Here is a 21,096-nt window from a genome sequence, read left to right as displayed (position 1 = left end):
ATGAACAACCTCTCCTTCTCCCAGTAGCTAGATTTCCATTGGCTAAAACAAAAACACCGAAAGGAGAACTATGAGATCAGGGCTTTTCCCCATAGTTCTCCTAAGGGTCACGGGAGAACACAAACTAGCATTCTCCCGTGACCCAAAGCTCAGTATACCGCAAGCTACAGCTCGCGATATACTGAGACACCGCAGCCGGAATGGATCCCGACATTGCTGTCTGGCTCCACCCAGCCGCGGGATTGACAGCTGGCTCTGCCTATCCAGAGGCAGAGCCAGCTGTGCCCGCCCCCTCCCCCGTCCGTTCCGCCAGTCAGCGATGGAGGATCAGACAGGAGAGGGGGGAAATCCCTGCACGGAGCCGTGAGTGACAGCCACGGGTCTATGCAGGGATAGATCGAGAAGTGAGCGAGTGATGGTATGTGTTCGCTCACTTCCCAATCTATGACAGTTTCATTGTCACAGGTCGGCTCTGATCAGGGGCGCACAGACCAAACGGGCAGTCGGGCATTGCCCGAAGGCCCGCGGCCAAAGAGGGGGCCCGTCACCGACCCCCGTGCCCTGTTCAGCCCACATGGAAGAGGACGACTGCCCGCCTCCCGGGCCCACTATATACTGCCGTTGCCGCTTTAACCAAGCCGCATCTCCTACAGTGGCGCGGCCGAGAAGAGCTCCAAGGTAGAGGTGTGTCGCAGGGACCTAGCGCGGAGGGCGGATGGAGGGACAGAGGCACGAGAACCTCATGCTGGGGGGGCCCCAGTGAGATCCGGCCCTGGGCTCCCCACTGGAGGAGTTCTACAAAAACCTCAGATTGGCCTGGGGATCAGGAGCCCTGATGCTGATCAGTGAATTTAATGACTTTTTTTTATGAGCTGTAAATGGGAAGGTTTTTAACCTTTTAGTCTCCATTCAGCGTTTGCACTTCCCTTGCGGTTTTTCATGTGGGAGCCCGCACTGGACACAAATGCTATATGTGAACTGCACAGATTCTGCTCATTGGGTTCGGCTCGGCTGAGCCATCAGCTGCCTTCGGCTGTGGATGGGGCTTGTGGATTGGGCTTGTATATGGGTGGAGCACAAAGGGAGAGAGACATAGAGTTTCCCTTTAACATAAGTAGCAATGTGACAGTGGTAAATAGAAGTTAAATATTAACAGCAGTTGTATAACAGTTATCTGGGCTGTAACCTATAGAGCTCAGTGCTTTAGTAGATAAACTGGGCTCAGATAAATTGCATCACAAAAGGTACATACAGAATTCTTTATTTTCATACTGTTTTGAGTAGCTCACATTTACCTGGCTATGTGGACTATCTCTGAATTATTTTTTCTATTTGTGGGGTCTCTGTTGATAATCAACTATTTGAGAGTCCTATGGAATTCCAGAAGTCTCCCTCCTGGGCCATTTCCATTGCCTTTTGTAGGAAACTTGTGGAGACTGAAATTTCAGCTTCATCCAGCAACACTAACACAAGTAGGTATAGATTTCCTGAAAAGCCTACAAGTAGAGTTTGGTTTCTTGATACATATTTCAATAATGGTGGTTTTCTGCTTGTGATATTGGTCTTGTTTCAAAACTTCTAAAATGCTTTCAAATTTAGATGCAAATAACAATGCAAATCTGATTTCATGGATGTGTAAAAGCTTCAGCAAGTTTCAAGTTTTTTATAGCCTGCCTAAAGCTTGTTTAAAATGACAGTCAGCACTTCCTTTGTAATCTGTATTTAACACAACTCTGATAAACTGAGAGGTACTTAGGGTATCAAAAAATGATTTCAAAACTTTTCTGATGTTTTGTAAATGCTTATTGATACTGAAGGCAGTGCCTTTGTCTGTAGGGTTGTATGCTGCCAGACTAATATTTACTGGCCAGTTGAAGACCTTCTACCAGTAATGTGTGGGGGAATGATATTGCCTGATAAGCACTTGCATACAATTATAGTCTATACCAGGAGTCAGCAACCTTTTCCAGATTAAAATATCAATTTACAAGCACTGGACAGCTGGTGTGCCAGTGAACAAAAGCACCTTTAGACCTCAAATCAGCCCTAGTTTCTGCACCTTTGCCCATACCCAATTCAGGCATCAGACCCAGATAAACCCATATAAACCTCAGATTAGCCTTAATTCCTGCACCTTTAGACTTCAGATCAACCCCAAATCATGTACTTTCACTTCAAATCACACCCAATTCATACACCATCAGAATTTAGGTCAGACCCAATTCATGCTCCTCGACCTCAGATCATACCCAAATCCTGTAAGAGAAATGCAGGGGTTTTGCATCCATACCTGCTGTGGCTGGCGGTTTCACTTTTAAGTAGGAAGAGGGTAGGGGAGCAGGTTGATTAATCAGCAGCCCCAAGAAAGAAAGTTAAAGTAGGAAAAAAGCTTATTTATTGAAGAGATAGCAAACAAACAACCTTGCTCATTCTGGCAAGACTACCACATGGGCACAAGATTCAAAGAAACTAATACAAAAAGCAACAGCCCTACTTGCATACAGAAGAAGTTCTCTTAAATCATGATTAAACCTTCTGGTTTTTTTTTTTGCATATATGTACTGCTAGTAAGCAGTACATATAAGCAAAAACATTCAAACAAATTAAAAAATTACCAAATAGGTAAAAACGTACCTGTGTCTCCGCCGCTCGCTCCCATCTGAAGGTCTGAAGATTCTCGAGCTGTTGTGAAGCATCATGGGGCTGGTGTATGCGCAGTAGAGATCTTTGGCCAGAGACACAGTGTAAGTCAATGCATGCAGCCGTCAGCGTGCACACGGACAGATACAGTGGGACACAGAAGACACAGCAGTCAGCACTATATCAGAGACCGGCACCAGTGCTGGAGGGACTCATGAAAACTACTGGAAAGACGAAGATGATCGGATCAAGAGGCATCATTTAAGGTGAGTCCTTAAAGCAGCAAGTCAGGGGGAGGGGGGTGGCGGGGTGTGACTTTAATGTCACTTTAACCTTACAGAGGGAAATTACATCAGTTACTGTCAGAGGATTGAACATAGACTTATAACTGATGGACCTCTCTCTGCTTCAGCTAATGTTAAACGATCGGACATATAAATGAGCCAGCATTCTGCTCTGTGTGGGCTATGATTTGACCACCAACTTATTGGGACTCTTTCAGACCTAATGACCTCAGGCATGGAGAATACTTCTCTTCACTTGGGGTCTCGTAAGGTACCACAGTAGGCTGCACAGACATGCACTCATTCTACATACATTTGACTAATTCGACCACTGCTCAAAGCCAGGAACCAGAGTTTTAGCCCAGAAGGACAGGGGTAGGACATCTGAACATCAGGGACTCTGTTCTGTGCCTAATTTTCTGCACACTCACAACACCTTGCAGTTGTAGAGAAACCCCAAACTAGATCTCCTGTTACATATATATTATCTTGTAGTTTCCTGGAAAATTGCCTAGACCAACCTATTAAAGTTTTCCTTTTTGCTTTGAAAAGGGAATAATCATTTCTCTGTGCACATATTAAGAAATAAACTTTGAAGAGGCTGTGGCACGATTGGATGCTCAACAATTTGGTATGAGGGCCAGGTTATGTAGATGCCATTGGCATTACAGAGATCTGACTCTCTATGGCTAGCTTTACCATTTTACATTGGATCAATATACCTTTTTTAACTAAACTTAGGGTACTATTAAACCCCAAAGCTTTTTTCAATAGCAAATCAAACAAATATACACCAACCAGCAACATATTTCTTAAAGTTTTTGCCCAAGCACTCACATTCATCATGTTTCCAAACAGCTGGCTCCATCTCTCTCGGCTCAGCTTCCCTGAACATCCTGTCCAGTACAAGCTCACAAGGGACCGAGCAGTCTGCAGCAGCTGTTCATTTACTGGCGCAGAGAAGAGGAAGACATGGGGAGCAGGGAAGTGTCTTGCCTTGCTGTGACTGCAAGGGAAAGGAGCCACCCGAATATTGTATATAAGGGCCACTGCTTGCTGAACCAGCTGATTCGGCAGGAAACTAAAACTTTAAACATTAAGCAACAGCATCCATTGTATGTGATTATTTCAGCATCTGGAATAGCTTAAAAACCTTTTTACTTTAATAGCATGTAAAACTGTTTTAAGTTATTGTCTACAGTATGTTTAAAAGAAGATGTTTCATATCTGATTATAAGGTCTGAATCAGTAGTCTTTCTATGCTAGGAAACTTTTCTGGGTACTGCATACACTAAGAGTCTTGTATTGAACCCTCTGAGAGTCACAGCTGATGTATGAAATATGAGCTATGAGACATTTCTTGTTTCCTAGTATTTAGCTTAAACTGTTTTTATTCAGTCTTGCTTTGAAAGTGAAATAATGATTATTAGGGATGCACCGATACCAAGTACCCTACTCGGTACAAGTACAAGAACAGATACTTTTGAGCTCCAAGACTAGACTAGAGAAAAATGTAAAAGTTAGGAGGCAGCTGTCATTTGTAAGGAGCACACGGAGCTCCTGGGATTTGTACATCCCTGTTTTAATGTATGAATTTGTTTTTAGAAATATAAACAAAGTGATGTACCGATACCAGTTTTGCAATTACAAGTACTGATACTTGTCCAAGTACTTACAAGTACAAGTACTGATACATTTCTGTTTATTGTCATGTGACAGTTTTTCTAAAACAATATAGACTAATGATTTCAGGACAGTGGTGGAGCGCCAGAGCTAGGTCCCAGCTGCAACTTCTGCAACCCTGGTAGTTCTCATGAAAATGCCAAGTATCGGCACTGGTACTCGAAAATTATCGGTGCATCCCTAAATGATTATGACTGGTTGTTATGAGGAACAAGAAATTTTCATGCTAGAATGATTTTTATACTTCAGTCCCTCATTTAGCCATGAGGCCTTTCCAAGTGCATATACTGTAGCTTTTTACATGTAGTTTACATATGAAATGAATAAATTATGTGTGGATTAGAAATAACTGATGCTCCCCTCAACCATAGCTCTCTAAGCTCTATGGGAAGATCTATACTGTGTGGCTTGGCGATTCTCCCCTTGTGGTCCTGAATGGCTGGAGAGCAGTGAAAGATGGTATTGTCTCTCATTCTGAGGAGCTGTCTGGACGCCCTGTAGCCAGCTATCTAAAGGATCTTCTAGGTGGAGGAGGTACAGTATTTTTTTATTTCTCTCAGGCTCAGGACTTATTCCCACAGTAGCATTTTTGGCAAAGTTAAACAATGTGAATCTGTACACACAATGCAAAACGGGTGCCTTTATAGTCATTGGCACTGTTCTTCTGTTCTTATCTCTGTATTTTCATATAGTGTGTGTTTACATCTATTAAGCAGTATATTTGCCACATTTTGACTAAAAGGAATATGGCATAATATATGTGTTTACACGCATATTAATACAGTAGGCCCAGTGGCGTAACAATAGCCATAGCAGCTCACACAGCTGCTATGGGGCATTGGGTAAAAGGGAGACCCATAAGGGGGGTTGATCAGGAAAACTAAACTGTGAGGTTTCCAGTGTAGAAAAACTGAGGACCGATGTCAGAATTGTCTAGTCACAGATCTCCCTCTTTGCAGTAAGAAACATTTGCTTATGAAAAAACATTTGCTTATGAAGGTCACTGTTTTGTTAAGGCAAGAGATGGCAGGATCAGCAATGGAAACAGCCCACTTCTTGAAAAATGCCTCTTCACTAGAGTACTGTTAAACAAAACATTTGGGAGGAGAAAAGAGCTTCTCATGAGTAGACCAGTCACCATACAGGACAGGTTGTAGTAATAAGTAAACTGGAAAGGTTTTGACAGGTTGGGAACTTTTCACAGAGCCCAGGCTGTTAACTTTAGGGAATTCAGATGCAGGTTGCTCCATATCCAGATATGTACGCACAAAGTGTCTCAGTGCTGTTCCTTCAGCATGGGAACTCCTGAGCTTTAACCTAATAGAAGAATGTAGCAAGAGAGTAACATATGCTAGGGCAGGGGTCGGCAACCCCCGGCACGCGTGCCCGGCTGGCACGCAGGCCCGGATTTCCCACAAGGCCACCGAGGCCCGGCCTCTACTTTTTTAGTACATGTAAATATATTTTGTGTGTGCAATAGTTATAAAATGTTTTCACTTACAGTTGTGCTGCTAACGGCAAGATAAACACATTCAAATAATTAGTGAGTTTAACTTATTATTAGCAGTACAACTATGAGTACAAAAACTGAAATTTGCTAATACCATGGTGCACTATTGTTCAATGGCACTCGGTTGTCTGATGGTTGCAAAAATGGCACTCGGTGTGTAAAAGGTTGCTGACCCCTGTGCTAGGGCATAAGTGCATATTGGACACATTTTAAAAAGTGTTTCAGTCAAACGCAATGCTCCACAAAAATGGTTCGCTCAGCGGCATTCGGCTATTCACTCACTGCTGTTCGGCATCTATAAGAATAGACCGAACAGCAGCGAGTAGCATGTTGGAGGTTCGGCTTAGCCGATCCAGATATTGGATCGGCTGAGTTGAACTCCTTCTGCACTTCGGGTCGGCCAAACATGCTGAGCATGTTCGGCCGACCCGAAGCCACGCAAAGCCACCCGATGTACGGCTGATTTCAGCCGATATACGGCTGAAATCAGCGGTACCAGCCTGAAGTGAATAGCCGAACAGCGTCGGACATTCACTCGGCTGCCCACGGCAGCTTAGTGAATAGACCCCCAAGTGTCCAGAGAATGCCACAAGCAGAGCCCAGTGTCCAAAGGTCAAATTACAGGCAGGTCTTACATCTTCTTCATGTTGAAGTAAAGGAAAAGCCTCCCAGGCAATGCCAAGCATCAGCTGTTCTAGAAAACTGTGAAATGAGCATTCATGGCTCTGCAGCAAAAGCAGAACAAAGAATATCTTGAGAAAAACTAAAACATGTTAGAAAATGTTCTCCGAGGAGCATAAAAACTAAAAAATTATGGACATGAGAGGGGTTAAACATGACTGACTAACAGCTTTTCGTTTGTGAATGTCCCAGTCTCCAGTAGGCAACAATATAACCCGTTTGTCTCAGAATTCTTTCTTACCCAGTGTCCGTTAATGAATGATTAAGACATATGTAAAAACAAAAAAGGATTTCTAGGACCTACAAATGAAAGAATGGGTAGACTGCAGGCATGAGCCCATGACAATTTATTAATAGCGGAGTGCACAGACTGCCATAGTAGGTGGTATTTTAGAAAGGACACCTTTAGGGCTGCTGTACGCGCTATTCACTATAGCCCGTACAGCTCCCGAACTTGGCCGAGCGGATCAGTCTGGGTTATGTACAAATTGAGATTCGCTTTTAATAATGTGAACATAATTAAATCAAGTTGCAAATGTAAGGCCAGGTAACAATGTAAAAGTCAAATACATTTTAAAAGCACTTAAATGTAACTAGTAATATTAAAGTTGCAGCAGTTTTAACTTTAATGGTTACATATACAGGGTTATTCACAAAAGGGTGAAGAGTTTGGGGAAGGCAGGAGAAGTAAACAATCTAGGACAACATAGCTGAACTGAAAAGTGAGCTGAATTGGAGAATTTTCCCAAATCAGCTATGTTTTCCTAGGTTGTTCACTTCTCCTTCCTTCTCCAAACTCTTCACCCTTTTGTGAATAACCCTGATAGAGTTTTTATATTTTTGTAAACAATTGATAAGCCTCCAACTAAAGTAGTGACATATTTGATTAATACTTCTAATTACTAACTAGGGAGACTACAAAACAATACTGCAAACTGTCAAGCATGAAATGCTAACAGTAGGCAATCCTTATATACGCTAAGCGCTTGATTCTGTGTCCCTTATATATTTCTTTACATTTCCCCTAAGATCATTATTACAAATTACATAGAGTCTGGAAATATATAATCTATTCCTTATTGTTAGGCATTTTGATGTCCAATGGACATGTGTGGAAACAACAGAGACGCTTTGGACTGATGACTCTGAGAAATTTGGGACTTGGGAAGCGTGGACTAGAGTCACGGATACAAGATGAAGCTCAGTACATAGTAGAGTCTTTTAGGGCCTACAAAGGTCAGTAAATCAATATTTGTTTTTTACATTAGCTGTGACTGGTAATATGTCTCCACTTTCATTCCTGTGTATACCCCCGCCTACACCACCGGCAAAACAATGAAAACAGTGCAAATACTAGCAAAGGCATGCTTGAGTAGAATGGAAAATAAGTGTAAAGGTGGTAAATAGCGATAAGAAGAATGATTGCCATGAAATTACAGATTTCGCTAAAGCAGAATCTCATCATTTCCCATGTTTGGTGCATTTGATCATTATTTGTGTACTTTTGTTTAAAAAACATGTATTGTTATTTTTTTCACTGTGTGTTTTTTCTTTCTGTGAAAAAAGTAAACGAATGAAGCAATGAGGGGTTATGTTTAAGCACAAGAACAAGTTACGGGATAGTTAAAAAAAACTATAATGACCCTCAGGAGCCATTTAAAGTATTGTTTCTTTCTCTGTTGATTCCAAAGTATTTCACTAAAAGGATTACATTTCCCTGAAATCTCCTGATTTATGTCAAAATTTCAGGGAAATTAAATCTCTCAAATTCTCTCATACATCAAGGGTTAATTGAAATTTGTATGGGAAGAATATGGAGGCCACCAATGCTGCCTTCTTCTCTTAGGGCTTGTTCACACCATGTCCAGATCATGTCCAGACCAGAACAGTTTGTTCCCTGACCAAACAAGCATCCAAATGTATCCCTATGGTATTTCTGTTCACATCAGTGCAGTCTGTTCCAGTCCAGACAAAGAAAATACTGCTTGTCTCATTTTCTCTGGTCTGGAATGCACTGGAACGCATGGAAATGCATCACAGCTGCATGCAAACGCTCTGGAATGCACTGTACCGCACCTGAAAGCCCATTTTAGGCTACAAAAAATGCTCTGGAACGAGGCACAATCGCAGTAAAGTGGCGGTACAATCATGATAAAAATGCGGCAAAACGCAATGCACAGCATTCCAGATCTGGTCCAGAAAATGGTGTAAACCTGGCATGAATGCTAATTCTCTATAATGCTGATGGTTATAATACTCTGAGTCATTGATCTGGAATAAGTATAGAGGCCAGGAGCTCTAACTCCAGTCTGACTTTCTAATGGTTAGGGAAAGGGTCATTGATACTCATCGATTGGCTCATTGAATCCTAAATGCAATGTTCAGCCAGTCAGAAACAAGCATACTGTGGATCCTGGGACATAATCATTTCCCTGACAAGGGTGGAAACCCAATGGAACAGTGTGAGGTTGCATACTGCTGAATGTTGCATGAACTAATTTCTTCTTTGGACATTTTTAATATCAAGTCCAATTGAACCTGTTTATTTATTATTTATTTAGTTCAGGCTGCATATACAGTAATAAAAGTTCCTCTTTTTAACCACTTAAGTGCTGTGCAGCAAGTGCTAAGAATCCTGTGCTGGGAACACTAGGAGAGTCGGATCACTGTTCTCAAACACAAGCAGAAGCCCAGTTCTCCGACATGCCCCCCCTTGAACACTGCTATTACCAACAGCCTGCTCAGGGAGCATTTTGAGCCATTGGAGACTCAGAGTGCTGGTTGTGTGTAAAAGCAGCAGTGTAACTCTCATAGTGCTGCTAGCACATGTTTTTTTTAACACTTGCTGAAGAAAAAAAAGGCATATTTTTTACTGCATATGCAAACTGACTGCTTTACATTGATAAATTAAGATGTTTTAATTGGGCTTTAATGGCAATTTTTTTATGTGGAAAAACACTGATTAAAGCAAGAGGCCCATCTATTTAAAATGAAGAGCAGATATAGCTATTTGCCCTCCACTGCACACCACAGAGTTCCCTCCACACTGCACCAGTATTTTACAAGTAATTCATGAATATTCCCAGAGAGTTCCTTAGCAGACAGTATGGGTAAGGGTACGGCAGCACTCTCACTGGACAATGCAATTGGTGGAGGTGCAGTTGATGGAACTTGTGTCAGGGCCCCAGTAACAAAGTGAAATCAAATCAGAGAGGGGCACAGCACAGAGCAGGGGTTTTTTTCAGCCAATAAAGGTAATAGGAGGTATCGCCTTGTGCCTGCTCTTAGTTGTTTACTTTTAAAATCTAAAATGGAGTACAGGTTTGCTTTTCACCATTGTCTACTACAGAACAATGTGAAGTTGACTATTGATTTCTGGTGAACACAGAAAGTTACAGGGTTATTCACAAAAGGGTGAAGAGTTTGGAGAAGGCAGGAGACGTGAACAATCTAGGACAACATAGCTGAACTGGAAAGTGAGCTGAATTGGAGAATTTTTCCAGTTCAGCTATGTTGTCCTAGATTGTTCACTTCTCCTGCCTTATCCAAACTCCTCACCCTATTGTGAATAGCCCTGTTAGTAAAGGTAAGATTAATAGTATACTATGGAGACAAAAAAAATAAGGAGTTGATGTTCTTTCAAGAACAGAAAATTTACAGTTAGCATAACAAAATGTTACTTCTAATATGCATAACATATTTAAAGTACTCTACATTTTTTCCTAGGAGCCCCATTTGATCCCTTTAATATTATTACTGCTACTGTTGCAAATGTAATAGCTGCTGTGGTTTTTGGACATCGTTTCTCTATTGATGATGCAACATATCAAGAACTGATCAAAAGCAATCATGGTCTTTTGGAAGGTGGAGCCTCGCCTTGGGCAAAGGTATTGTCATCGTAATTTTGGCTTGATTGACAATTCCGTATAGAGGAGAGTTCACACTGCATTAACGTGTACATGCATTTTCCTTGCTGAGCTCTAAATGCATGTGTATCTTCTTTTAAACGTTTGAGCACCTATGTTCTTCAATATAATGTATAATTTAATGCAAAGAAAAAAACAAACTTAGCCTATATAGCTGCTGCATTGAAAAAGATGTTTATTGTGGGTATTTTGCACTTAAAGCAATCTTGTTCCCAGACCATTTGATTCAACAAAAATCTTCTCGTAAGCTTATATGTGCATTTAACATATTTCATGCATGTTATTTACCTACAAAAGCCTCCTTTGTCTAGACATCCAACAGCCCTGGGACTGCTACTAGGCATCACCATCTTGGATGTGGTGTCAGCAGCCCCAGCTGTCACTAAAGTGGCACACTATTAGCATTCCCCTTCACGCCTTACCTGGCAGCTACATGAAAGGTTATGTAGCAAAGTGAAGGCAGGGGTAAAGGAGCTGGGTCAACACAAATAGTAATTAGACCCTCCTAAAAGAGGAGAGGGCTATGACATACAAGGAGGGAGGGGGCTGTGCTTGGGAATTTGCCTGTGAGTTTTTCTAGTAAGTTTAAAGGCACATTGAAAGTGAATACAAAATCATATAAAAATAAAACACGGCAAGTAAGCAATTCAAATACTTGATTTTTTCTGTAATTATACATGCTTTTTTTGTAAAGTTGGCGACAGTATCTTTTTAAGTATATAAATATTTAAAGCAGAAAAATGGCTGATTTTATATGGACACTGATGACATGGCTATGGGTATCAGGGTCTGGTAGTGCTTAAAGTATATTACAACCCAAGATTGAAAATGTAATATATTGCAATTTAGCAGTCCTTAGATGTAGTGGCTGCACCTGTTAATTCTGCCAATTATGTTGTGTCCTTGTAACCTCCTGTATAGTGAACTGAAATTTCAACAAATCAAACTCAAGTCTTCCCAGCTATCTTCTGTGAACCATAGGACACCTTCTTCCTATGTAAAGATAATGAGAGGGTGAGATGTTTGTAATCCAAATCAGTAGAGCAGCCTAGGCTGACAACGCTACTCTTCCAGATACTGTATGGTGAGTCAGTGTGCCACCCTAGGACAGAAAACATGTTACTAGCAAGATCACCAGGTAGAAATATAGAAAATGAAGTCCAATGAATAAATATAATGCATAACCTGAATCTAAGGATTGGTAAACTGCAAAATGGGCAGGGTCCTCCTAACCATCTAGTCCTTGTATTGTAACTAATGTCTTTTTTCATATTGTAAAGCGTTGTCCAAACTGTTGGCACTATATAAATCCCGTATAACAATAATAATGATATATTACATTTTTGTTTTGGGGTTGAGATGCACTTTAAAGCCAAAACTCACATCTGAGAACTGTTTTATCTGCCAAAGAAATATAACTCTAAACAGCCACTATTGTAATTAATATACCCCTGCCTGATAGCACAGCCAGGATGGTGGAACTACTTTCTCTATTACAGTTAAGAAATACAGTGGTGTCACTTCTCTGGTCACAGCCTGCTGGCTGCACAATAAAGGAGGAGCAACACACTGATATGGCACCTGATCTGCTCCTGTGAGCATATTGTCAGCATATTACCTGTTAGCACATGCATGCAGTAAAACCTAAAGTACCCCCCCTCCCCTTTCCAAGTCTTAGTATAATTGTGCAATGGATAACAGATGATAGCAAGGCATAGTCAATTATTAGCGCTAGTTGTACATAAAAATATTTAAATATTTGTAAAGAAATGCATATCTGCATTGAAGTGACTCTTTCAATCTTTAAGGCCCAGTTCACACCTGGGCGTTTTGTAGCGCGTTCCTACGCTCTGTAAAACGCTCAAACACCGAAATCCCATTATTTCCTATGGGTATGGTTCACACCTGGGCGTATTACAGGCCGTATGAACGCGCTACAAAACGTCCTACGCCCAAAGAAGTACAGGAGCTTCTTTGGGGCGTTTTTGTCGCGCGTTTCCATTGGGATACAGCCAAGTAGCCCTCGTAAATGCGCGTTTGTCGCGCGTTTTTTTACCACAAATCGCGCAACACGAAACGCGCGACAAATTCGCATATCCGATATGCCTAGGTGTGAACCCAGCCTAAAAAAATCCTAAACAGCAGACACCTGCAAGAGAAGAGCTATCATACTCACATATCTGTCAGCCTCTGCCAGACTCTTTAGCATTCAACACTTCTGGGAGTGTTCAATATGTGTGTCCCCACCAGTACAGAAGAAGAAGGGTACAATCCGATGTGGATCACTGAACCGCTCATGTGGAAGGTAGATAAACTGGTTGGAGTGCACCATACTCTCTCCGATACTACCTCAGTACAGGTCACAACAGTGGCGTAGTGGTTGGAGGATGGACCCACACATGGCAGGGGACATAGGCATTTGATACTCCCAGAAGTGTTGAATGCTAAACAGTCTGATAGATGCTTCAGTGCTGGAATGAAGTAAAGGTAGGAGACACATGCCGCCAGGAAGGTGAGTATAATTCATCTATTGCATGAAGCTACCATTTAAGGCTTTTCTTTCAGTACAGCTAACAAACTGTATCCTCTATGTTTTCCACTTAGATGTATGATATTCTTCCTTGGCTAATGAAACATGTGCCAGGTCCACATCAGACTGCTTTTACAAAAATTAAATTTCTGAGACAGTTCACGAAGAAAGAGATTCGGACCCATAAGGAGAATGGATTGCTGGAGGAGCCTCAAGATGTCATTGACTATTATCTGGACCAGATTGAAAAAGTAAAAGTTGTCATCAATATAAGAACGATCAGTACATACAGCAGAGCCCAGACTAGACCCCCAAGTCAGCTTCTCACGGAAAATGCTGATTGTTTCTTTTGGAATGTGTACATTTTCTTTGTTCACTTAGCTTAGTAAATGAAGTGAAGCTGTGTTCACTTTGAATACCCAGTCGAGTGGAAGGGAAATTAAAAATACAGGAATTTTTGCTTGCACGTGATTGAATGACCAAAGTGAACAGAGCTTCACCTTTTCACTCAGCTAAGTAAACATACACTTTTTGAAGACTATATTTATAGTGCATTAGAAAATGAACCACAAAATTACAAAACTGGGGCTTACCTATTTCTGACATGTCATGCGTTCAAGATCACTGGAAAAGGCAATGATGCTCTGATTGATAAGTGACAAAAGGAAGCCAGGCTGCAAAAGAATGGTTAGATGCTATAAAAGCCAACACCAGCCAGAACATGGAATACATAAAAGAAGCAGTACAACATCAAAACATGTGGAGACAGCTGGCTCACAGAATTGTAGAGAGTTGGACATAACAAAATGCATAACACATGTACAGTACTGCCCCCGTGACTAGGGGGCAGGAGGGGCTGACATTTCACCTCAGGGATGAGTCCTTAGCCTGAATGTGGGATATGCAAATTGGGGGCCAGTCACTTTATGGATTTTATAATGCTTTATTCCATGAACAGCAAAACAGGGAGAGAGGGTTAGGACTGCAGACATCTTGGATCAAACAGAACTCCAGACTCACCAAATGCTTTCCAGCTTCACAGTGATAGAGCCTTAAAGCCGAAAATGCAGCGACACTGTGTTAGAGAACTGGAGCTGGTTGGCAGACATTTTGAGATCTCCTATGGGTAAGACACCAGACTTCTCTCTGATGTCCAAGCCCATCCTGGCCCATCACTGGCCATGAAACTCCTAGTGATTGGCTGGAGAGACATAGACATCCATAACATAGCATTCCATATTGGTTGCTCTGTTGTGTTGCAAAGTTACACCCAGCAGCAGGCAGATGCAATCAGTAACAGAATCCTTGGGGAAAGCCAAAGGAGTACAGACTATACAATTAGCTAGACTGAAAGCAGTCCTAGCAAACTAAATTTAAGTAGTCACCCCACTTAGGGCAAGGTGGCTACACACACAGGCAAACCACAATTTGTGAGGACCCTCTCTTCAGTGGCAGGAGGCCTTTTAAGGTCGAACACAGATGTCCTTAGGTCAAATGATAGAAGAATAACAGACATATCTGCTTCAGCATATTCACTTCCCAAGATATTATCACAGTGAAGCTCCTCATGCAGACTCTGGACCTGAGAAGAATACTGCCATTTCTCAGTGTTGCCACTTTGGTATGGCTACTGCATACTATGGTTCTGGTCCACTTCCATCTCCCAACCGCACTCACTACACATCACACCTGCACACATTCTTTTATAGCAGCTGGATTCAAAGGACACACGCATTTCTCTTCTTGCTCCTGAACTTTACTAATAATTTTTCCATGTAAACAACAATGACTTAATCCACAGATTAGTAACACATTCAACAGGAACAGAAACTTTGGTACATCAACGTTGGTTTTTTTTCATCTTGCATAACATGGCAGTCCTTATCCTCAAGAGATTCATTTCATATCCCAAGGCACATGAAATCCCTGGGGGAACACGGTCCTTTTATCCATGTTCCCCCCTGGACAGGGGAACTCAGCTGAACAAACACTCCGCTGAAAAATCACATGGTGGGCCAAGATTCAGCAGAAATAAAGGCTGTGACACACTGCACGTGAAGCAGCGCGGAGCGGTGGCATGCTGCCTTCAGGTGCAGTGTGCCATGTAATTTTCTCTCCGGCACATCAGCTTGCAAGAGCTCGCATAGCTGAGCGTGCTGAGATGAAAAATTTCATCTTCAGCCAATCGGCTCGCGCATATAAACCCGCATGTCACGATGCCAGGTCTGTCCAGTTGGCTGAACATGCAGTCATTCATCTGGCTGCACTCGGCTCACATACTGCATGCGAAGCTCCGTGCCTGGGAGCTTTGCTTTGCTCTGCACGGCTTTGCATTGCCTGTGTCACGGGCTTAACTATCAGGACTACCCCTGCAAAATGACTTCCTCCACCCAGCAACCAAAACTTTTCTCTTGAAGGAAAATTATCTGGCAGCTAGCCTTTCATGGCCCGCAGTAGCATCATGTCCTTCAATTGTCTGCACTATGCCCAGAGGTTGTCTTTTCCTGTTCACTTTGCTCTTCATCCTGATCTCTCTCTACAATTCCACCTGCTGCATTCAGCATCACACATTCTCTGATCCTACAAAAGTTTTGAGATTTGTATAGTACCTCAATTATAATCCCAGTGGCTGCTACCTTGTCACTGCTTATAGGTTCCATTGTCTCTTGTCTCTGACAAATCAAAGTGGCGACTCACAATTTTCCCACTCGGGGACACCACACACCAGGGCAGAGGTAGTCAGCCCAGTAGCAGTCTGCATGCCACGGCCAGGTCACTTGTATAAGATCTGGATCCAACACATAGATCTTTCAGTCAGCAGCATCCAGTCCAGCATGGGAGTCCATAATAAGGCATATCCCAAACATGTTATTTAAAGGATTTGTGTATTTTTTTAGTGTCCAGTATTTAAGCCTTTGTTTTCTGCATTGGCACATGTCCCCATGGTAGTTCCCCGGTTTCCATGCATTTTTTCAACAAGATGTATCCCCCGTAGACTTCAATTGGATTCGCCTCTAAGTTTGCGTTTGCCAAATTTCAAACAAGATTCACTGAACCACTGGTCAATCAAACCTGGGAAGATTTGCCCATCACTACTAGCCCTGTGCAACTTTCACTCTGCTACCTCACGGCTCCTCCCTCTGGTCTATTAGCAGCTTCCTTTCTGCCTTCTCTATCTACCTCCCCAAGTCCACGTTCAGCTTTTATTTAGACTCTCCTATCTTCCCTCATAGACTATTACCCTGCACTTCATGATCAACTTACATTCTGTCTACCCCATGATGAATTTACGTGAGGTTGTACATTTGACCAAATAACAAATGTCTAACTAAAATATTGTCTGAATGGGCAGTAAAGTTATGCATAACTCAAAGGCCAAAAACCATGGTGCTGAAATGAACATATTTTCTACTTTATCCTAAAAAATATGCTTTTTTTATGCCCCATGTTTACTTTGTAAAATGTCATATTGACATATTTTTTCCATCATTTATAGAGAAAAACAGAGGTAGACTCTACATTTGATGAGAAAAATCTGATTTCAATGGTCATAGATCTTTTTCTTGCTGGAACAGAAACTACAACCACCACCCTGCAATGGGCTCTGCTTTACATGGTGGCTTATCCTCATATACAACGTAAGTAGGACAGGAAAGCAAAATAATTAATTTGTACTTAGTGAGCAGTGGAGATAAACCTGTGCCTTGTAAAAATTATTAACCAATGTATATTTTGAGGTGCTCAGCTGGTATTTGGTCTGCTTACTCAGCAATTTTTCAAGAAATTAGTCAAGGTAATAAGGGGGAGAGTCCACAGATAAGTGCTAGGAAATATTGTTGCTTCAATTTTATCACAAGGCATTGCTGTTTTTCTTCATACCTTATTAAAGAGGAAGTCTAGCAGTTGTGTCCAAAAAAAAAATGCAGCCAGAAGGTAAAGGACTACTTAAAGGATTCTAATGTGAATGGGTACTGAGAACTAAGGGGGGACTCATGTGAAGGGGACTTCTGATATGAGTGAGGGACTTTGATGTGAAAGGTGGCACCTGATGTGAAGGGGGACTCTGATGTGAAGTGAGGGACTCTGATGTGAAAGGAGGCTCCTGATGTAAAAGGGGGCGACTCTTATGTAGAGTGGGGTACTCTGATGTGAAGAGATGACTGTGATGTGAAGGGGGCTCTGATGAGAAGGGTGGCTCCTAAAAGGAAGGGAGGGACTTTAATGTGAAAGGGGGAGCACTTATGTGAAGGACAGACTCCCCCTGTGGTGCCAAGGAGAGGGTAACATCACTATCTAGTGCAGATGTCAGTGTCCATCAGCTCATTATATACAATTTGCCTATTAGCCCTTCCCCTCGCGCCACTGCATGGGGAAGAACCCCATAATTCAGTTAAGTGGGGGTGAAAAGTGAACCAGGAAGTTGTGAAGTCCTCTTCCTGCTTGTGTAGTGTGTCAGGGGCACGTAAATCATTACTACAACTGAATTGAATTACAGACTGTTTGCTTCTACTTCAAGTGCAATTCTCTAAAGTTGCTGGTGTGTACCAGGCTAATAGACTAGAACAAGTTGATTACTACTAGTCAAAATACATTTTCTTAGTTCTCTATCATCTATTACAGAGAACATACATGAAGAACTTGATGCTGTTCTTGATGGATCCAAAGTAGTTTGCTATGAAGACCGCAAGAGGCTTCCATACACCAACGCTGTAATCCATGAGGTCCAGCGGTTTGCCAACATTGCAGCAGTAGGCATTCCACGGACATGTGTTAAAGAAGTTAAGGTCTATGCATTCTCTCTAAAGAAGGTGAGAACATTTTTGTTTTGATCAGAGTGAATCATTATTTATTGAGGTCAATCTATGAATTAAATACATTCACCCAGTTAAAGTTTATTTTTAGTTTAGGATAGAGTAGGGAGGCATTAAAACTCCTATGAGGTTTAACTGCCATGGCAGGTTCTATTGGAGAAATTCTTTCACCTCCTCTCTGCTGTAAAGGTTGTCTCCAGGACAAGAAGGTGAACCTCTCCAAGGCCCTTTTCAGACAGGCCGTGCACGGATCCCCTCCTGACCGGAGCAGTACGGATCATGTCACCATTGTGACTGGCTGTGTGGGCAGAACCACACACCCATGGCAGATTCCAAAAATAGCAGCAGCCTGTGGAGAGATGAACCTCGCAATTCAGGTAAGTGGGGGTGGGTGGGAAAAGACTTATGTGACCATGTTTCATGTTACACCCTGGGCGTCATGGATGTAACATGAAACATGGTCAGAAAGGTAAACTTAGCCTTTAAGTTACTGTTCTGCTATCTACCAGGAGTTGCGCTTTACCGACTGTTGAACAAAGTAAACTTACCTATTTTTTACATAAGTTTCTTTGCCAACCAGGTAACTCTTGAGTCTAATGCGGCATTTTTGTAAGGCAGTGCATGAGTAAAAGCTTATTTCCGATTAGCTGCCATAATGACAAATCATTTTATATATACTGCATATACTTTTTTGGTACTTTATGCTGACATACACATTGTTCTTCCAACATTTACTATGTCAGGATACAATGGTGCTGGCCAATTTGGACTCTGTGCTTTTTGATCCCCAGTGCTGGAAGACACCTGATCAATTCAACCCAAATAATTTCTTGGATGAAAAAGGGGACTTTTTAATTAATGAAGCTTTTTTACCTTTCTCTGGAGGTACAGTAATTACAGCATATTGATTTAAATTACTATGTTGTAGGACATGTGTAAGCCTAGCATCAACACTGCACAGAATTCTTGTTTAACTAATAAACATTTGCATAGTAATTTAGGAGCAGTGGTGTAACTATAGCCATAGCAGCCCAGGCGGCTGCTATGGGGCCTGGAGGTGGAAGGGGGCCCCATTAGGTTGTTGAGGAAAACTAAACATGGAACAAGTAAAGATAACACTGTACTGTATCAATAAGGGTTGGACTGGTTGCATTTGATGACAACCCTAATCCTCTGTAAAGTCTACAGTGTAGGAAAGTTGATGTCAAATGCACAAGTTGAGTCTTTGGGATCTTGGTGTCATTAATTACAGCTCAGCGAGAGCTTCACAGGGGGGCCCACATTACATTTTTGCTATGAGACCCTGTGACTTGTAGTTATGCCCCTGTTTAGGAGGGACATTACACAGCTCTGTTAAAGCTGAACTCCCGGCCCATATAAGAAAAACCTAATGTAGCTCTGAATTTGTGAATACATAATGAAATGTACTTTAATTTGAATTGGTATTAGCCTCTTGCTATAAACATACAACAAAGCTCCAAATAAAGAATGAAAAGTAGCACAAGGAGCTGCAGTTCAAACAGAAAGAGCTTCTACTTTCACTGTCCAGTTACATGGAGATGGGGAAGATAAGGATTCACACCTGTCCCTTCCAGTGCATTGCGCTAATGCACACCATAATGTGCACTATGTTGATGGTAACATGTGTTGTGTTAAGGCAGTCTATTCAAATTAATGGGCTGCCAACACCACAAAATGGAAAAATCCCAACCCCCCAAATCCGACATGCACCATTTTGTTTTCTCATACAGCACACCACAATGCATGCTAACACTTACCATACAAATGGATATATTGTAAGAAAGACATGAGTGCTCGTGACCTTTTAAGTACAGCCTTGCATATTTAGCCTTTCAGATCATATAGCTTTTTCAAGTAGCCTGCCTGTAAACTTGCCAGAGTGGTCAGAAATGCTTTCACAACCTAACAGTTTTTAAGACAGTGGGATCAGCCATAAGGTGGCCATACACTTTACAACCCTCGCAAGACCTTTGTCTTGCGAGGGATGTAAAGTAATTTTAAAAAACGTACGATCTGCCTATCTTGGACACACAGATCGTACTTGCGATGATCGCAAGCCCGCCCCCCTGAGGGGCGGGCCTCCCGATGACTGCAATGCTGAACGGGCGTGCGCACACCGGCCTGTTCGGCAGTTGTCGAACAAGCACGCCACTAACCCGTCGAGAATCGTACGATTCTCAGCGGGTTTTCAAGCGTGCTTGTTCTACGGAAGACGTTCGACCCTACAGTAGAAACGGTTGCACGCCTTCCATACACTTTGCGATTATCGTACGATCGCGGGATTTCCCGCGATTCACGTACGATAATCATACAGTGTATGGGCACCTTTAGAGTACATACTCGATTGCTGATCCCACTGTCTAAGTCTCTAAGAGGTGTCAGGTTGCCTCAGTAGATCAGAGCAGAATTGTTCAGAAGAGCTCTCCTGTTTGTGCGAGTGGATAGAGGAGGAGATTTTTGCCAGATTCTGCCTAATGAATGCTTCCCTTACATTACAATATCTGACCAGAGAGGGTTAGGGGCTCCCCATTAACATAAGATTGTTGCCCAAGCTGGAACAGACAACAGTCATCCTACATCCATGGCTAGTCTTCGTTATTAAATGTCACTAATCATGCAAGTTGTGTTGTCATTATACATTTAGGATTTTGTCTGATACACATCCTTGTTCTCCGCTTATAGGTGCCCGGGTATGTCTTGGAGAGCAGCTTGCCCGCTATGAGCTATTTATCTTCTTCACCACTCTCATGAGATCATACCAATTTCATCTCCCAGAAGGCGTAACGGAGGCCAACACAAAATATATCTACAATCTCACCCTGCAGCCTCACCCTTACCAAGTCTGTGCTATTCCTCGTTAGTTTGCTGCACTGGTTTTACTTTATATTGTTTGCCTAATATTGATAACAGAATATTAAGATAAATATTTGCAATCCTATTTTCAATATTTCTTCTGAAGAATACAATTTGTTATCTATAATAGTTTTGTCTATTTTATTCCATAGCACAA

General features: G+C 42.0%; 1 protein-coding gene across 1 annotated transcript; it reads left to right on the top strand.

Annotated features, from left to right (window-relative positions):
* Nucleotides 1-20,947, top strand: LOC108799388 (cytochrome P450 2J6-like). Its single transcript, XM_018571253.1, has 10 exons — nt 1-25; nt 1,300-1,472; nt 4,979-5,141; nt 7,885-8,034; nt 10,525-10,685; nt 13,329-13,505; nt 16,751-16,892; nt 17,875-18,062; nt 18,809-18,950; nt 20,769-20,947. Exons 1-10 carry the CDS (start codon nt 1-3, stop codon nt 20,945-20,947), a joined length of 1,500 nt encoding a protein of 499 aa, XP_018426755.1.
* The last annotated feature ends 149 nt before the right edge of the window (nt 20,948-21,096 follow it).

This window comes from Nanorana parkeri, unplaced genomic scaffold, assembly GCF_000935625.1.
Source record: "Nanorana parkeri isolate BGI_ZX_2015 unplaced genomic scaffold, ASM93562v1 scaffold1713, whole genome shotgun sequence".
NCBI lineage: Eukaryota > Metazoa > Chordata > Amphibia > Anura > Dicroglossidae > Nanorana > Nanorana parkeri.
The sequence above is the reverse complement of the archived record's forward strand: the minus strand, read 5'-3'. Positions and strand labels throughout refer to the sequence as shown.